At 53.8% G+C, this 17,853-nt stretch overlaps 1 protein-coding gene across 1 annotated transcript; it reads left to right on the plus strand.

The window, feature by feature from the left end:
• Positions 1-20: 20 nt before the first annotated feature.
• Positions 21-17,505, plus strand: MBCDH5 (uncharacterized protein; the record flags this gene model as incomplete). Its single annotated transcript, XM_001747469.1, has 4 exons — positions 21-656; positions 833-11,092; positions 11,233-11,298; positions 12,356-17,505. The coding sequence occupies 4 exons, from the start codon at positions 21-23 to the stop codon at positions 17,345-17,347; spliced, it is 15,954 nt and encodes a 5,317-aa protein (XP_001747521.1). The 3' UTR covers positions 17,348-17,505.
• Between the last annotated feature and the right edge of the window lie 348 nt (positions 17,506-17,853).

Here is a 17,853-nt window from a genome sequence, read left to right on the forward strand (position 1 = left end):
AGGGCACATTCACACTCACAATGCGCTCATATCAGCAGCCCAAGTGGCTGCTGGCGCTGCTGATTGGAGTCATTGCGCTTGCTGGTGTTGAGGCGGCATCCTTTCGCTCCAGCAAGTTTACAGTATTTGTCCTGGAAAATGCTACAGTGGGAGCCTCGGTCGGTACCTACACGCTGGACAATACCAATGGTGACATCTACACTTTTGCGTTTAGCTCCACCCCACCGTGCCCCTTGCAAGTGGCCACCACTACCCCTCAAGTGAGCCTGGCTCAGACCCTGGATCGTGAGACCCTGGCTGATTACGAGTGCGAGCTTGTTGCCACCTCGGGCTCAAATACTGCAAGCACTCGCATTTTCGTCAAGGTATCTGATGTAAACGACAATGCCCCAGTCTTCAATCAATCTTCTTATACATGGCAAATCAGCGAGAACACGGATACTCCGACCTTCACGGCAATAGCCGCAACTGACATTGACCAGGTCATCATCACCATCGACCCTGCCACAACCCAGGAATCCTATGAGGTTGCTAATGGTGTGGTCAGGTACGCCCTGGTCAATGGAACCGACGTTTTCGCCATTGACGAAGAAACCGCCGAGATCACCATGTTACAACCCCTGGACCGCGAAGCGTTCCCTGTCTTCGTGCTGATGGTACGTATCATGTGCCCTTTTGTTTTTAATGCGGGTGGTGCCAAACATGTATCCCCCGCTTAACCCGATTGTTATTCTGCTTGAAAAACGATAAGTCCTAATTTCTCGACAAAGTGCTACGATGCGATTTCAAGCATCACACATAAAGCTCATATACATGCCTTCGCGTTTGACAGGTGGAGGCGCATGACCTCGGTAGCCCACGACAATCAGTGACACGACCCTTGACCATCACGGTGACGGACGTCAATGACAATGCACCAGAATTCTCGGAGAGTGCCTATTCGCTCAACGTCTCCGAGCTGGTCACGGCCAACACAGCCCTCCTCACCATGGGCGCCTCCGACGCGGATGCCGGCAACAACGCCGCCATCACCTTTTCCATCAGCAGCCTTGCCCGGGTCGGGGCCAACTCGGCAATCCAGCCTTTGGCGTTGGCTTCCGAGTGGCCTTTTACGGTGGACCCCAGCTCTGGCATGCTGAGCGTGTCTGAGAATGCCAGCATTGCCTCTGCGGCGGTGTTTGACTACGATAGCGGGGTACATGGTTACGTGCTACAAGTGACGGCCACAGACGCAGGCGCATCTCCCCTCAGCTCATCTGTGCCTGTGTATGTGACCTTGGTGGATGTTAACGACAACACACCTTCCTTTGCGCAGAGCACATATGAGCTCAGTGTGCCAGAGAACACGGAGGGCAACCTGCTCCAGCTCACAGCCACTGATGCGGATGCGGGTGAGCTGACAGCGCGGATTGCGTACCGCCTGCTACACGTCTATCGCGGGACAGAGGTTAATGCGTCTGCAGATGTGGTGGGAAGCGCAGCGTGTCCGTTTGCCGTTGTGGCCGAGTCGGGACTGTTGCGTACCAGCAACACGAGTATCCTGGACCGCGAGGATGAAGCAAACTATATTTTGGTCGTGGAGGCCAGCAATGACGAGGTGTCACCCATGCTTTCAAACACTACGACGGTGCTGTTGACCCTAGACGACGTCAACGACAACGCGCCAGAGTTGGAAACGCCACCCCCGGTCAGCTGGAACGTGCGAGAAGATGCCACAGACATTGAGCTATTGAGCCAGATGGTGGTTCTGGATCAGGACAGTGGTGTCAATGCACGCGTCGACATTGGCTTTGTGGGCAACAGTAGCGACGAGACGCTGTTTCGCATTGATGATGGCACAGATCTGGTATCTTTGGGCGCAAGCAACGCCACGCTCGTGGCGGTGGGACCCTTTGATTACGAAGCAGCAACCGTACATCGAGTCTGGCTCCACGTGGTTGATCAAGGGTCCCCCGTGTTGGACCGGGTGTATGCACTTGAGGTTTGGGTTTCTGATGTGAACGACAACGCCCCGAGCTTTGACACCGGGAGCCAGGAGGTTGAAGTCACGCTGGGCGAGGATGCTGTCATCGGCACGCCCGTGGCAGTGCTTGCAGCGAGCGATGTGGATACTGTCTCGGCTAGTCAGCTACAGTTTGCTATCGAGTTTGTTATGGTGGCCGATGCCAGTGCCTTGCAAGGCAATGGGCTGGGCCCCGTTGAACTGAACGCATCCAGTGCATCTCAATGGCCGTTTATGATCAATGCCACCACCGGGGCAATGGTGACCACGCAGCCGCTTGATTACGAAGCAGCCACGTCGTACAATGTGAGCATTCTGGTGTATGACAACTGCACGTCTCAGCTTGATGCGTTGGCGGACGCTGGTGCACATGAGGCAGCATGTACGGCCGGATTTTCTAGTCGGGCGTGGGTGCGAGTTGCTGTGACAGATGTGAATGAGCATGCTCCCGAGTTTGTTGGGTCGGTACCATCGCCGAGTCTGGCCGAGGATGCTACGACGGGGACTGTGGTCACGACGGTGGCTGCCACGGACGGAGATGGTTCGTTGGAGTATGGTACGGTGGTGTATAGTGTCGGTTTGGGTATGTCCACGCTGTTTGCGGTAGATGAAACAACGGGCGAGGTCACGCTGATTGGCATGCTTGATGCGGAGACATCTACGGTTGAGGCATTGGAGGTGGTGGCGTGCGACACGGCCGTTGACGTGACAGAGCAGCGCTGCACCTCCCGCTACATCAACGTCTCCGTTACCGATGTCAACGACAATCCTCCCTTGCTTGTTGGCAATGCCACCCAGACCATCTCGATTTCTGAAGCGACCTTCGTGGGCACATCTCTTCTCCACTTGAATGTAACTGATGCAGATGTTACCTCCTCGTTTCGAGACGTTGCGTTTCACACCAACTCAAGCGTCATTGATCTCAATGGCTCAACAATCGTCCTTGCGCAAGTGCTCGATCGCGAGGTGCTGGATGAGGTTGTTGCATTTGTATCCGTGAGCAACGTAGCCGCTCTTTCAGCCTCCACACCGCCTTATTTGGCTGTATTTCGGCTTACTATCCTCGTTCAAGACGTGAACGACAATGCTCCTATTTTTTATGCACCCTCCAATGTGTCCTTGCCAGAGAATGCAAAGGTTGGAAGGCGCGTTGCCTTGCTGAACGCCACAGATACTGATCTGGAATCAGAACTTATATTCACAAGTCAAAGCGGGACACCCTTTGTTGTTTCTTCCAACGGCACAGTCAGCTTGGATAGCTCCCTCGACTTTGAAGCTCAACAATCGTGGAGCCTGAACATTACCGTCTCCGATGGTGCTTTCTCCCAGTCACAAACACTGTTTGTTCTTGTGGAGGACATCAATGACAATGCTCCCGAGCCAAGCTGGAGCACAGGCAACGTTTCTGTTTTCGAAAACAATGCTTCGTTTCCACTGCCCTCGTGCAGCGCTACGGACGCGGACGCTGGTGTTAATGGGCTTGTCAGCTACAGCGTGAACAGTAACCCCTACTTTAGTATCAACACCGTGACAGGCGAACTGACCTTGTTACAACCCTTTGACTTTGAGACTGTCCAAAGCTTTGAGCTTATTTGCAACGCTAGTGATCAAGGCGAGCCTATTTTGTGGCACGCGACCAGCATCTTTTTCACCATCGTTGACCAAAACGACAACAGCCCTGTGTGCAATACTTCGAGCCCCTATTCTGTTTCAGAGAATGTGCCTGCTAACACAACATTTGCAACAGTGCTTCCGTACGACTTGGACACGGTGCACTCGTCAACATTTGAATTTGAGCAATGTAGCATGAACACCTGGGTTGGCATCACGGACGATGGGCAATTGTTTGCCAAGGAACAGGTCAAGATGGTTCAAAATGAGCGCACTGGTTTGATGGAAGAAGTACGCTACTTCTTGGATCGTGAAACCACTCCTGAGCTGAGCTTTTGCTTCTGGGTGCGCGATGCCAGCAGTACACCCCTTTCCACGATGTGCAACGTGACAATCAACGTGCTCGATGTCAATGATGAAACCCCTTCGTTTACCAATGCCAGTTTCGCTTTCTCAATCGTCGAAGAGCAGGTTAACGCAACAATCGTTCTCCCACCAGCCACGGATGCAGATGCTGGGAACAACAGTGTCCTAACTTACTCATTATTGGGCGCTCTGGCACCTTCCTTCACGCTCGACAACGGCACGCTTGTTGCCACCACTCCCTTGGATCGTGAAACACACGACAGCTTCGAGCTTGTGCTCAAGGCCTGTGACCATGGCACCGTGCCTCGATGTGGTAACACGACGTTACTAATCACTGTGACGGACATCAACGATGACATACCCACGTTTGCGTCGCAAGTGTATGATATTGCACTGAATGACAACATGGTGGTCGGCACTCAGGTCGCGCACGTGAGCGCGACTGACGCAGATGCGGGGTTGAATGGTGAATTTGAATTTCGTGTGGCCGACAATCCATTTTTGGCAGTGAATGCTAGCACCGGTGCAATAGTGCTGGTTGCATTGCCAGCCAACAACTCGGAATTTCGGTTTGGCGTCTCCGTGCTTGATCATGGAACGCCGTCTCTGCACAGCAATGCCACCTTGGTGGTTCGTCTGACGAGGTTCACGGAATTGGAGATTGTGCTGACGGTGTCAGAGGTGGCTGCCAATCAATCAGCCGTCCTGAATGTGTCACACTTGTTGCTGACACCAGACGTGGTTTACGATTTTCGCTTGAGCGGATCGAGTGACTTTGTCCTCGACGACCGCTTGCTCTTGGTCAACGCCGAACTTGATTTCCGAGCAAAAAGTTCCTACAACATGACTCTTGCCATCTGGGAGCTAGGGTCGCAGGTCGACTACCTCGCAGTCTACGTGGATCTGAGCAACGTGAATGAAGCACCGGTCTTTTCTGATGGCAATCGGGAGGTGTTTGTGGAAGAAGACACCAGTGCAGATATCCCTTTGACAATCATCCATGTCACGGACCAGGATCGTGGTGTCGATGGCAAAGTTGACTTTTCACTTTCCGGAGCTGATGTTGCCTACTTTTACCTCCAAGCGATTAACGACACAAGCGCGTTCTTGTTTGCCAATGCATCATTCGATCGTGAGACGCGTGGCAGTTATTCCCTTGAGGTTGAAGCGCGCGATCAAGCACTCACACCCCTAGCTGATCATCAAACAATCTCCGTGACCGTGACGGATCTGAATGACAATGCACCCGTGTTCAATCAATCAGAATACAGCGCCTCAGTGCCTGAGAACGTTGCCGGAAACGTGCTGGTCCAGATCTCCGTGACGGATGCCGACCAGGTTGTGACTGAGTTTGACGCTGAGACGCAGACGACAAACGTTCTCATTGGCAATGGACTTGTCACACTAATGGTGGTACAGGGACCCTGCAATGTGACTGCAAGCGGCGTTGTGGCTCTGATCGAGAAACTTGACTATGAAGTGGCGCCTGTGCAAACGTGTGTCATTCGCGCCACTGACCAAGGCGTGCCATCAAAGTCATCTGAGGCGAATGTGACCATCACGGTGACGGACGTCAATGACAATGCACCAGAATTCTCGGAGAGTGCCTATTCGCTCAACGTCTCCGAGCTGGTCACGGCCAACACAGCCCTCCTCACCATGGGCGCCTCCGACGCGGATGCCGGCAACAACGCCGCCATCACCTTTTCCATCAGCAGCCTTGCCCGGGTCGGGGCCAACTCGGCAATCCAGCCTTTGGCGTTGGCTTCCGAGTGGCCTTTTACGGTGGACCCCAGCTCTGGCATGCTGAGCGTGTCTGAGAATGCCAGCATTGCCTCTGCGGCGGTGTTTGACTACGATAGCGGGGTACATGGTTACGTGCTACAAGTGACGGCCACAGACGCAGGCGCATCTCCCCTCAGCTCATCTGTGCCTGTGTATGTGACCTTGGTGGATGTTAACGACAACACACCTTCCTTTGCGCAGAGCACATATGAGCTCAGTGTGCCAGAGAACACGGAGGGCAACCTGCTCCAGCTCACAGCCACTGATGCGGATGCGGGTGAGCTGACAGCGCGGATTGCGTACCGCCTGCTACACGTCTATCGCGGGACAGAGGTTAATGCGTCTGCAGATGTGGTGGGAAGCGCAGCGTGTCCGTTTGCCGTTGTGGCCGAGTCGGGACTGTTGCGTACCAGCAACACGAGTATCCTGGACCGCGAGGATGAAGCAAACTATATTTTGGTCGTGGAGGCCAGCAATGACGAGGTGTCACCCATGCTTTCAAACACTACGACGGTGCTGTTGACCCTAGACGACGTCAACGACAACGCGCCAGAGTTGGAAACGCCACCCCCGGTCAGCTGGAACGTGCGAGAAGATGCCACAGACATTGAGCTATTGAGCCAGATGGTGGTTCTGGATCAGGACAGTGGTGTCAATGCACGCGTCGACATTGGCTTTGTGGGCAACAGTAGCGACGAGACGCTGTTTCGCATTGATGATGGCACAGATCTGGTATCTTTGGGCGCAAGCAACGCCACGCTCGTGGCGGTGGGACCCTTTGATTACGAAGCAGCAACCGTACATCGAGTCTGGCTCCACGTGGTTGATCAAGGGTCCCCCGTGTTGGACCGGGTGTATGCACTTGAGGTTTGGGTTTCTGATGTGAACGACAACGCCCCGAGCTTTGACACCGGGAGCCAGGAGGTTGAAGTCACGCTGGGCGAGGATGCTGTCATCGGCACGCCCGTGGCAGTGCTTGCAGCGAGCGATGTGGATACTGTCTCGGCTAGTCAGCTACAGTTTGCTATCGAGTTTGTTATGGTGGCCGATGCCAGTGCCTTGCAAGGCAATGGGCTGGGCCCCGTTGAACTGAACGCATCCAGTGCATCTCAATGGCCGTTTATGATCAATGCCACCACCGGGGCAATGGTGACCACGCAGCCGCTTGATTACGAAGCAGCCACGTCGTACAATGTGAGCATTCTGGTGTATGACAACTGCACGTCTCAGCTTGATGCGTTGGCGGACGCTGGTGCACATGAGGCAGCATGTACGGCCGGATTTTCTAGTCGGGCGTGGGTGCGAGTTGCTGTGACAGATGTGAATGAGCATGCTCCCGAGTTTGTTGGGTCGGTACCATCGCCGAGTCTGGCCGAGGATGCTACGACGGGGACTGTGGTCACGACGGTGGCTGCCACGGACGGAGATGGTTCGTTGGAGTATGGTACGGTGGTGTATAGTGTCGGTTTGGGTATGTCCACGCTGTTTGCGGTAGATGAAACAACGGGCGAGGTCACGCTGATTGGCATGCTTGATGCGGAGACATCTACGGTTGAGGCATTGGAGGTGGTGGCGTGCGACACGGCCGTTGACGTGACAGAGCAGCGCTGCACCTCCCGCTACATCAACGTCTCCGTTACCGATGTCAACGACAATCCTCCAGAGCTATCTCTTTCCGCCTCGGCCTTTGTTGTCAACGAAAACCAGCTGGTTCCGAAACTCTTGTCTGCTGTCACCTTCAGTGATGCGGACGTCGGCTTTGATGCATCAAACGTTTGGATCAATATCAGTAGTGGCAGCGCTTGTCACATCAACAATTCTGGCCTGTGGCTTGTTGAATCATTGGACTATGAAACTGCAACTGCAACTCACTGTACTCTGCAGTATGGAAATGTGGCGCAGCCATTTTTTGTGCAATTCATGGACATCTTGGTCAACGTCACCAATTTGAACGACAATGCCCCACAATTTATGCTCTCGCCCTCCTCCGTTGCGGTGGCCGAGAACGCAACGGTCAATACGCTTCTCTCGGGATTCAACTTTTCTGATGCCGATGGGGATATGGTGAGCGTGCAAGTCATCAGCGGATCTGACATCTGCTCCGTGTCCACCCAGACGCAAGAAGGCACAATTCGTCTTGCAGCACCACTCGATCGCGAGACCCTTGACCAGCACATTTGTGTCATTGAGTTCACTGATGGCGTTTATGCTGGAACCGAGACCCTGCTGCTGAATGTGACTGACATCAATGACAACCGCCCCCAATTTGACAATGAAACATTGTTGTGGGCAGTGAAGGAGGAAACTTCCTCAGAGGTGTTGACCCTTCAAATTTTTGATGCTGACTTGAACTCTAATGTTACAGTGTCTTGTGTGGCGGGTCCTGCGTGTTCAGCAGTTACAGTGGCATCAGAGCCCTGGCAACTCACGCTCAAGGAAAGCTTGGACTTTGAAGCTCTCAATGAAACGACACTGTTCGGGCTGCTTGTGGCATCAGACGGCGTGTGGCAGACAAACGCATCCCTTGAGATCACGGTTCAGGATGTGAATGATAATGCGCCCTTGTTCGAGGCGTTGCAATTTAACGTTACTATCCCTGAGAATCAGGCCGTGGGATCGGCTCTGCTCGAGGTTCAAGTCACGGATGCAGATTCATTTCCGTACAATACCAGTACTCTCGAGGTGGTTTCCCATGACGTACCTTTTGCTGTTGCACCAAATGGCACGTTTTACCTAGCTCGTGCCGTCGATTATGAAGTGCAAGACTCGTACACTGTGTTATTACGCGCGACAGATGATCTCAATGCAACGTTGACCTCCGGTACAGAGATTTACGTGGTGCTTACCGACATCAATGACAATGCGCCGAGCGTTGCTCTGAGCTTGGATGACCTCTACATCTTTGAGAATATCAGTGTTGACACACGGGTGGGTCACATCAGTATCGTGGATGCGGACTCTCATGCCGTCAACCACAATAATCTTGCTCTGTCAGATTCATGCGGTGCCTTTGCTCTAAATGGCACGGAAGTCATCGTGCAAGCACCACTTGATCACGAACAATATCAGTCCTGCAACATCACGGCCACGGTTACAGATGCGACTTTTGAGGCGGCATTCAGCGCCTCTGATGAAGCTCAGCTATGGGTGATCAACGTCAACGATTTTGTGCCCGTCTTTGTGGACAACACAACCGTTAATCTGACTGTCCCAGAGAATCAAACCGTAAACAGCAGTCTTCTACTCGTCCCGGTATATGACGGTGATGCCAGCCCCTACAATGAGGTTGACATCACAATTCTCAACAACGCTGATGGCAAGTTTGCCATTCAAAACCAGACGCTGGTCTTGGTGCAACCGCTTGATTACGAAAGCGGGGATCGGGAATATCCACTGTTGCTGAAAGCTACTGACATGCAAAGCCTCTTGTTTGCCCTCAAGGTGGTCAACGTCGTTGTCTTGGATGTCAACGATAATCCCCCGATCATTACCGGACCAGATGCGCTCTCTGTTGCTGAGAATACCATGGGTCAAGCCTTGGCAGAATACCACATTGCGAGCGGTGATTCAGTCGATAGCCTTGCTGTTTCTGTCGAAGCCGATATTCGAGGCCTATTTTCAATCTCGTTCAGTGGTTCTGGTTGGAGCTTGGCGCTGGAACAGATCCTGGACTTTGAAAATCAAACCTCCCACCCTGTCACCATCCACACCTGTGACGGGTTGTTTTGCACTAATCTTTCCATTGTAATTGCCGTCGAAGACGTCAACGACAAGTTTCCCATGGTGACTTCCAACACAACGCTGAGCGTTTCTGAACATGCCACAACAGGATTGCTCGTGACACTAAGCTATGCCGATGAAGACGGTTCCTGGCCTATGCAAAACTCAACATTTAGCTTGCTTGACATCGGCGTTCCATTTGTGCTCCAGTCCGACGGCTCCTTGTGGCTGACAGGCGCGTTGGATCGTGAGACTACAGCATCCTATGCATTGACCGGGCGGGTTGCAAATGTCGATCACTCTGCAATGTTTTATACCGACTTCCCTCTCGTGATCAACGTCGCGGATGTGAACGACAATGCCCCAGTTTGCGTGGGCGTCCCCACGTTTTTTTCGCTTTCGGAGGCTCTTCCTCAAAGGTCGCTCATTGCACAGCTGAGCTGCAGCGACGCAGACGTTGGCGCCAATGGGCAACTGACATATCGCTTTGAAGAAGCCATTTCGCCTCTGGCAGTCTCTGCAACAGGCGCCCTAACCACTACGGCGTTTTTGGATCACGAGATAGCTCCGACGTTTGAGGTCAAGCTATGGGTTGTTGATGGTGGGACACCGGCCTTGTCATACTCTGCGAATATTCGCATCAACGTCACCAACGTGAACGACAATCCGCCTGTTCTGGCTGCTAGCCTCTTTAATGCCCGCATTTTGGAGAACAACTTGCCTGGCCAAACTGTCCTCAACCTGTCCGCAACGGATCGGGATGGTGATTCCCTGGTCTTCAACGTGCTCAATTCAGAGTTGTTTCAAGTGACTGAAACAGGGACAATTTCAGCTATGGAGTCGCTGGATCGAGAGCTGGAAGACTCGTACTCTCTTCAAGTGACCGTGTTTGATGGACTCTACACGGCAGCAGCCACCGTCATTGTTGTGGTTGATGATGAGAACGACAATGCCCCACGCATCTTGCACACTGAGGTGTTTATCAGTCCTGCCGGTGCTTTGGCAGCGTTCATGTACCCGATGCACTACTCTGACGCTGACGCCAACGATAACATTTCGGTGTCGTTTTTGGATGAGCTCGGGATTTGGACCTTGTCAGACGAGGGCGTGTTGTTTTTGAGTTCCTGGGCGAGCCCATTGCTCATAGCCAAGGATAACATCACGCTTGTTGTTGAGGACGGGGTGCATACAACGTCGGAGAATCTGTCTGTACTCCTGTCGGCGCACGTCTGGGTTGTGCTTTGCCGGGGCAGTAACTTTTCTGCGCTGAACAGCACGTCGGTGCAGTATGGCTTTGCCGCCTCAGACACTGCCTTTGACTTCAACTTTACAGTGCTGGCCATACCTTGGCTTCAGGATAGCAATTTGACAGCGTTCCTCGCTCAGGAGCCCATGGCCAGCAGCTTGGATCCTGCTGCCGTGTTACAGGCGCGCCGACTAGATAATGTAACCGCTGCTCTATGGCACGATGCAAGCCTATTGGGGCAACTTTTTACACCTCTACCCACGTCAAAGCCCATGTATATACCAACTGCTGCGCTCAACATGAGTGCAGTTGTCACCGACTACAGCTTTTGTGGTTTTTGCAATCGGAGCTCACCTTGGCGGGTACTGAATCAAACTGGTACTTGGGAAGTCCTGGGCTCAAATACAGCAGTTGATACAGGCGATATGGTGCGGCCCATGCAGTGCTGGTGGCGCCCTCCACACAGCCCCATGGTTTGGTGGAAATGACATTGTCACCACAGGATCCCAAGGATGTGTTGGAGTCTGATGAGAGCCTGACAGTGGTTGCACTAGTGATGCCAGCGGAGGTAACACCGCCGACCTTGCAACGTGTCGGCGGCAGTAGCTTGACTCTGAATGAGACTGTCTTGGATTTGACTACGTATTTTGCCACACAGCTGGATCGTCAGGAGGTTGCTCAGTTTGAGGCCCTCACGGAAAATATTAACGCAAGTGCCGTAGGCGTAGTGCCAGAGGCTGCTCTTGCGCAGTACCGTGTCGCTGTTTCTGCATTTAATGCCGTTATGACTACCCGACAAAGAGCCGTGCAGCAGGGGCATGGTGTTGGCTTTCTCTGTACTTCTTCAGCTGGTACTACTCCGTTTCGAGCGCTTCAATCGCCTGCCACGGGCGTCCAATCTGCCTTGGCATCAATGGCAGAAGGGTGGTTTTTTGTGCGTGCAGACACTGTGCTTGTTCTGCAAAGCAGTCCAATCATGAACTTTGATTTGGAATGTTTTGCCTGGGATGGCGCAGTGTACTCAGAAGGCAGCACTCTGACTACTCCATCAATTGCAAGTGCTCACTTGTCGAAGATCAGTCTCCATCTCTCGGTAGCCAGATTACGAGTCAACTCAGCGCCATATGTGGTTCAACCCTTTGTCTCGCTGCCGACGCTCCCAAATGTTCTGCGCTCAGTTGGCACCTATGGCCTTGCGCTGGAAGTCTCTTGTCCTTCCAATGGTCTGGCCACTGCAACGCTCGAAGCGCAGCTCTCCCTCATCTTTTCTCATCAAGTCCAGATTGAACACATGGAGCAAAATGTAACCAGGTGAGTCTTTGCTGTCGTGTCGAGGGGTGCACGTTCTGTTTTGTTTTGTCTCATCCTGTGGGTTGGTCCTCCTTAGCTGTGTTATGGTACTCTCAATGCGAGAGTATGGTGAAACCGAGCCTTTTACGTTTAAAAAAATATTTACCACTCTACTGACTGAGCAAGCGGTGGCATTGCTCTCGTCACCCGCGTTTGCGCTTGAATATGTGCGAGCCGGGCCTTTTGGTGCGTTGCTGAGGCATTGTTTTCCTGCTCTTTTCTCTTGCCTTGCTTGTATCTCCATGCCCCGGCTTTACCAGTCTCGCTTATTCCAGCTGGCGCGTAAACTCATCTATTCCCAACGTTGCAATACAGGTTTTGTCGAAGTGCTGGACCATCCGATATTCCTCGCAGAAGCAGACGATCAAGAGTGTGGGTGGAGCAACAACGATGGTGACTCGGTGGGGGCGCTCGTGGCGCGTGGTGCCCGGGATATCAATGTCGAAGATGAGCTGGGAATGGCCATCGCAGTCATGCCTAATGTCTCCAAGTTTGGTGTGTGGCAGTATCAAGTGGCGGAAAGTGCTTGTTGGTACAACGTGCCACCGGTTACGCTTGCAACATTTTTCCTCTTGCCAGCCGCTGCCCGGCTCCGTTTTGCTCCAAAGCCTTTTGCAACATGGACCGAGGACATGACCCTGATTGCTCACGCCTGGGACATGCAGTGTGGTGGAAACACGACAGCCGCGGTGGAGTCAAGCAGTGTTGTAATGTGCATTTCGGCAGACCCGTTGACCGTGCGTGCCGTCCCTCGAGCGCCAGTGACAGGAGCTGAACTTGCAGTGGGCTGCGATGCGCAGCCATTCTCATCTACCACAGCTGATGGCTGCGGTGTTTGCAATGGTGGCAACAAGGCCCTTGACTGTGCCGGCACTTGCTTTGGTGCAGCCTTTGTCAATGACTGTAGTCTTTGCGTTGTTCCCGAGAACAGCACAGCTGGCCAGGACTGCCACGGCACGTGCAACGGTACTGCTGTCCTGGATGCCTGTGGAGCATGTGCTGGAGGGACAACGGGGCTGGAGATGAACGCGGATCAAGATTGTGCGGGCACTTGTTTTGGTGCCATGTACATTGACGAGTGCGGACTGTGTGTGTCTCCCGGCTCCCCTTCGTACCTTGACTGTGCTGGGGTGTGCTTTGGAGACCATGTGCTGGATGAATGCGGAAACTGTAGCGCACCTGGTATTCCGGCGCCAGCCCGAGATGCATGTGGCGTGTGCCATGGCCACAACGAAACCTGTCTCGGCTGCGATGGCTTGCTGACAGGAGCCATGCCAGACAACTGCAACCAATGTGGCGGTAGTAACAACACCTGCTCCAAACTGGTGCGTCTAAATCCTACATTTGCCTCAATGAACGGAAGGACAGCCATCAGCGTGGAGGGGGCAGGCTTTGTGGCAGGGGCCACTCAATGTATTATCGAGACCATCGTCAACCAGCGCGTAGTCCAGCGTCTGGTTGCAATGACAGTGACGAATGCCGGTTTTGGTGTGTGCACGAGTCCAGTTTATGCGTACGCCCAAACCTTTGCGCTCTACGTTGCGGTGAATGGCGGGCAGCGCTATGGCGGGCTTGCGCTTTCGGTCTACAATGCCTCACGCGTGACCATGGCTACCAGCACAAGCTTGTATCGTATCTATGATGCAGCCCCAGTGGTCTTGACGGCGACCAACCTGCCCCTGGCCACGAATGGCGCGTGCTTTCACAAAGACCAGCGTGTCGGCGATTTAGAAGTGGTCAACAGCAGTTATGCTCGGTGTCATTTGGACGACAGTGTCCCACCCGGCGTCGGGCTTTTGAGCGTGTCGCCAACGGGTCGATTGGGTGATGCACTTGCAATCCACGCCAACTTTCGCGTTGAGAGCGCCGCACCCATTTGTGTGAGGGCCACATTGGACGTTCAGCGACGTACTTTGCGACTCGAGTTTGACCGCGCCGTTGTATTGCTTGGAGACTGCTCAGCAGCTCTGGTGGAGGCACAGGGCTCTCTCACCATTGTGGCGTGCTTGAACGGAGGTGTTGCTGCTCCTTCAACATCTTCTCTCCTCTTCAATGTCAAAATGAAGGGAAGCAGCGTTGCTGCTCGCCTTTTCTTGCGGCCCGGTGCAGTAGCAGATCGTGGCTCTCTCGCCTCGCGCACGGCATTTGGGTTTGTGCCACTGCAGGTGATTACGTCCAGCATCACCTACACGCTGAGCGGACCATCGGAGCTGGGGGCCTGCTCAACGCCGGCCAATTTCCGCGTGCACACGACCGCCGTTGGTTGTGTGACCAAATGGGATGTCAGTTCGCCGCACTTAGATCGTGCGACGGCCGCACAGCTGCAGCGCTCGCTACGTCTAACCACAGGTGACGAGTTGAACGTACAGGCGCTTGGTCTTTCGGCGGGTAGCTACATGGTGCTCGCCAGTTGCCGGGCTTACGGGCAGGTGCTGCAGGCTAATCAGACCCTGGTCGTGGCGACCAGTGCGCTGCCTCAGTTTCACGTTCAATTGGTGAGTCGCCCGCAAGAGCACCTCATTTTGGCACGAGTGGTGCGCACTGGTCGTTGTGGGAATGCAATCAGAGTGGCTGGTCGCACATCCTGGCAAGTTGTACAATGTACGGATCCCGCCTGTGCTCGCGTGGCGCATAGCCCACCGGTGATCACAGCCCTGGCCGCAGATGAGCTCGCCATTGACACAGAGGAGTTACTTATTGGGACGTTTCAAATTCTGGCCCAACTGGAAGAAACCGCCTATGGCGAAACCACCACAGCTACTGCCACATTTGTAAAGAAGGCACCTGCACCCCCTGTCTGCCCAGAAGTTCACCTGCAAGCCCCGCTTGATGGTACCTTGACAAGTTCCCTATGCTTGAGTCGCAATACCACTGCGAATTGGTTTTGCCAAGACGCTGCTGGGCGGCCATGCATAGATCAGCAGAACAATCAGATTCTTACCAAAGGCACAAGTAGTTTTGCCCTGACCAAACTAGGAACCGCCGGAAGCTACACGTTTTTGGTTCGGGCGGGTGCCGCCGAGGCTAGTTGCGCATGCCATGTAGAAGTTGGGCCAGCCTATACAGAGCCACAACTCCAATGGCAGTTGCCGTCGGTCCTTTGTGTGACTGGCGGTACCATCTGGGTTCAGGCCCGGGGCTTGAGTGGGGAACTATGGGCAACGTGCGAAGATGAAGACGGCTTGGGCTGTAGCGTCGACCCTCAACTCGCTGGTATCACGGCCCAAGATCAGACAGCGTGGTTGCTTGCTGTGCATGGTATCAATGCATCCGCGGCACGCTTGAGCATCACGCTGAGCTTTCAGAACGCTCTTCACGAGACGCAAAGCTTACAATTTCAAGTGCCAGTGCGTACGCCATGGTCTGCTCTGTCCTTGACTCCGATGGGCACAGCAGCCAGTGGCGTTGTCAATGAGTATGACGAATTTTGCACACGCTTGAGTGGAGTCGGTGAGGCCAATAGCTTTGTCGTCGCCTGGTATCTTAATGGCAATGTTTTGGTGGCCATTCGAGACACAGCCGCAGATCTCTGTTTGTTGGCGCCGCCCGCACTGACTTCCGTGAGCGCGAGGCTCACAGACACGGTGTCTGGTGCCACCGCGGAGGTGAAACTCTCTCTGCAAACTCGACCTTTGAGCGTGGCCAAGCGAGCAGCTTTTGCTCGAGCCTTGCAAGACAATGCCACTGCAGCGCTAGCTGCCCAGGACTCTGCAATGGTGCGCCAGGCCATGACAGCCTTGGTACTTGAGGCAGACGATGAGACGGATGCTGCCAAGACAACAGCCTTGGAAGCGGTTCTCTTGCCGTTTTTGGACTTTGTTCGCCGCGGATGGCGTAGCGATTGGATTGATCTGGCCCGCTTAACCGTGCTACGGGCGCTCGATCGCGGCGTTGTTTCCAAACGCGACATCGGCTCGTTATTAAGTGGCGTGCTGGAGCCAGTGCGCACCACCCGTTCGGTCATGACCTCATATGCACCTTTGAGTACATTGGCTGCAGCAGCGTTGCTCGAGGCCTTGGTCCCCCTCTATGAGGACGGTCAAGATGATGGTATCCTTCCCATGCTTCACTTCTATGGCCCCACATCGGAGCTGAGCACCGTTGCCGGCCCTGAGCTGATCCTTGAGCTTGTTCCAGTCCCGAGCACTTTGCCTTGGACGGTGCCTCTGCCATCGAACACCACTGATGCACCCTGGTCCACCGCGATTAACGTCACCATCAATGCTACATCGCCAAGTGTTGTTTGCGACGGGTCCTCATGCAATGTGCAGCGCTTGGCGTTGAGCCGGTCAACGTCCGCGTCGTTTGCGCCTGCCGGATATGTTCTGATGACCCACGCCGTTGGCCTATCGTGTGAGGCAGATGTTGCAGCAATGGTTGACTTTAACGCTTGGGGCATGCCTGGTGATCAAGTTTGCGCGTCACAGAGTGGCGCTTTGAGTGCACCAAGCGGTATCAATGCGGCGCAATGCCGCCTTGTATGTCAGGCGGGCGATTTTGTGCGCGTTGCGTTGGCCGTGCCCATGGTCGCGACCACAGCTGCATCGACTAGCACGGTGGGAGGTTCTACAGGTGAGGCATCGTCATCAAGTACATTGACACCAACATCATCAACCGAGTCCACGTCAACACAACTCCCAAGCAGCGTTACGGCGACCAGCACTGCTGCAGGATCTCCAAGCACAACCTCAGCTCAAGAAGCAGCTTCCTTCAGAAATCCTGAACTGGCCAGCTCGAGGAGCCTCGGTGCCAATCACGAGGGCGTGCGCATTCTCATTGGCGTGGGCGTTTGCTTGGCCGTTGTTGGTCTCCTTGTTCTACTGATTCGCAATCGCGGGAAGCCATTAGCACCAGAGGGCACAAATTTCAGCATCGAACTCGTTGACGGCGGCAAGCCTCGTCAGCTAGGCTCGCTCTTTCTTCCTGAGGGCAGCACCATGTTTGATGCGCGTCGCAATCTCTTGTCATTCCTTCTCCAAACCACGCAAGAAATCCCGCTCTTTGTTTTCTTGACAGCCGACGGAAATATGCTGCAAACCTCTGACGAAGGCTCCCTCCTAGCACAGGACCTTTATCCAACCGGTCCTATGTACATCCAGCAAGTGGGTGCCTCTAACCAAAATAGTAGTAGTATTGCATCCCCCCCTCCCCTAGCTCATAATATGAGCCTGTATGATTCGAGCTCAGAGGAGTCTGGATCCGACGATGAGGGCCCTGGTCGCTGGTCGCAAGCGGTGCCCCGCCAACTGGCAACGTCGACAGCATGAGTCGTCGCGTCTCGTCTTTTTGGATGTGTGCGTATTTTTTATCGTTTGATTTGTGGCTTTGAGACACCAAACTAATTGCCTGTTCTTGAATCTTTAATTTCTGACCCTTCTCCGTTTGGATGTAAAGCCAGCTCGTAATAATTGACTCAAGCAATCGACTGTCGCGTCGCTTGTTGGAAGACACTCTTGCCTCTCAGCCGGAGGCAGTTGACATAATTCGACATCTCATCAAAATATTCAAAAGTCAAATGTCTAAGCTTTCATTGGGCACCCACAACTGGCCATGCACGGGCGCAGACGTCGTAATTTGAACCGCGGCAGTGCCTATATTCAACCATCTAAGACATTCGGGAGACATGGCCGTTGAGGAACAGACACGTGATTGCAAACGCCTCCGGCAGAGTTCAATCCTTCGTTGCTAACCTACCGCGAGGATTTAGCTAGCGCGCTTGCGGCCTCACTGTCGGCCATGACAAATTGAGCCATTAAACTTTCCTTGCGCGCTA

The sequence above is a fragment of the Monosiga brevicollis genome, genomic scaffold, assembly GCF_000002865.3.
Source record: "Monosiga brevicollis MX1 MONBRscaffold_17 genomic scaffold, whole genome shotgun sequence".
NCBI lineage: Eukaryota > Choanoflagellata > Craspedida > Salpingoecidae > Monosiga > Monosiga brevicollis.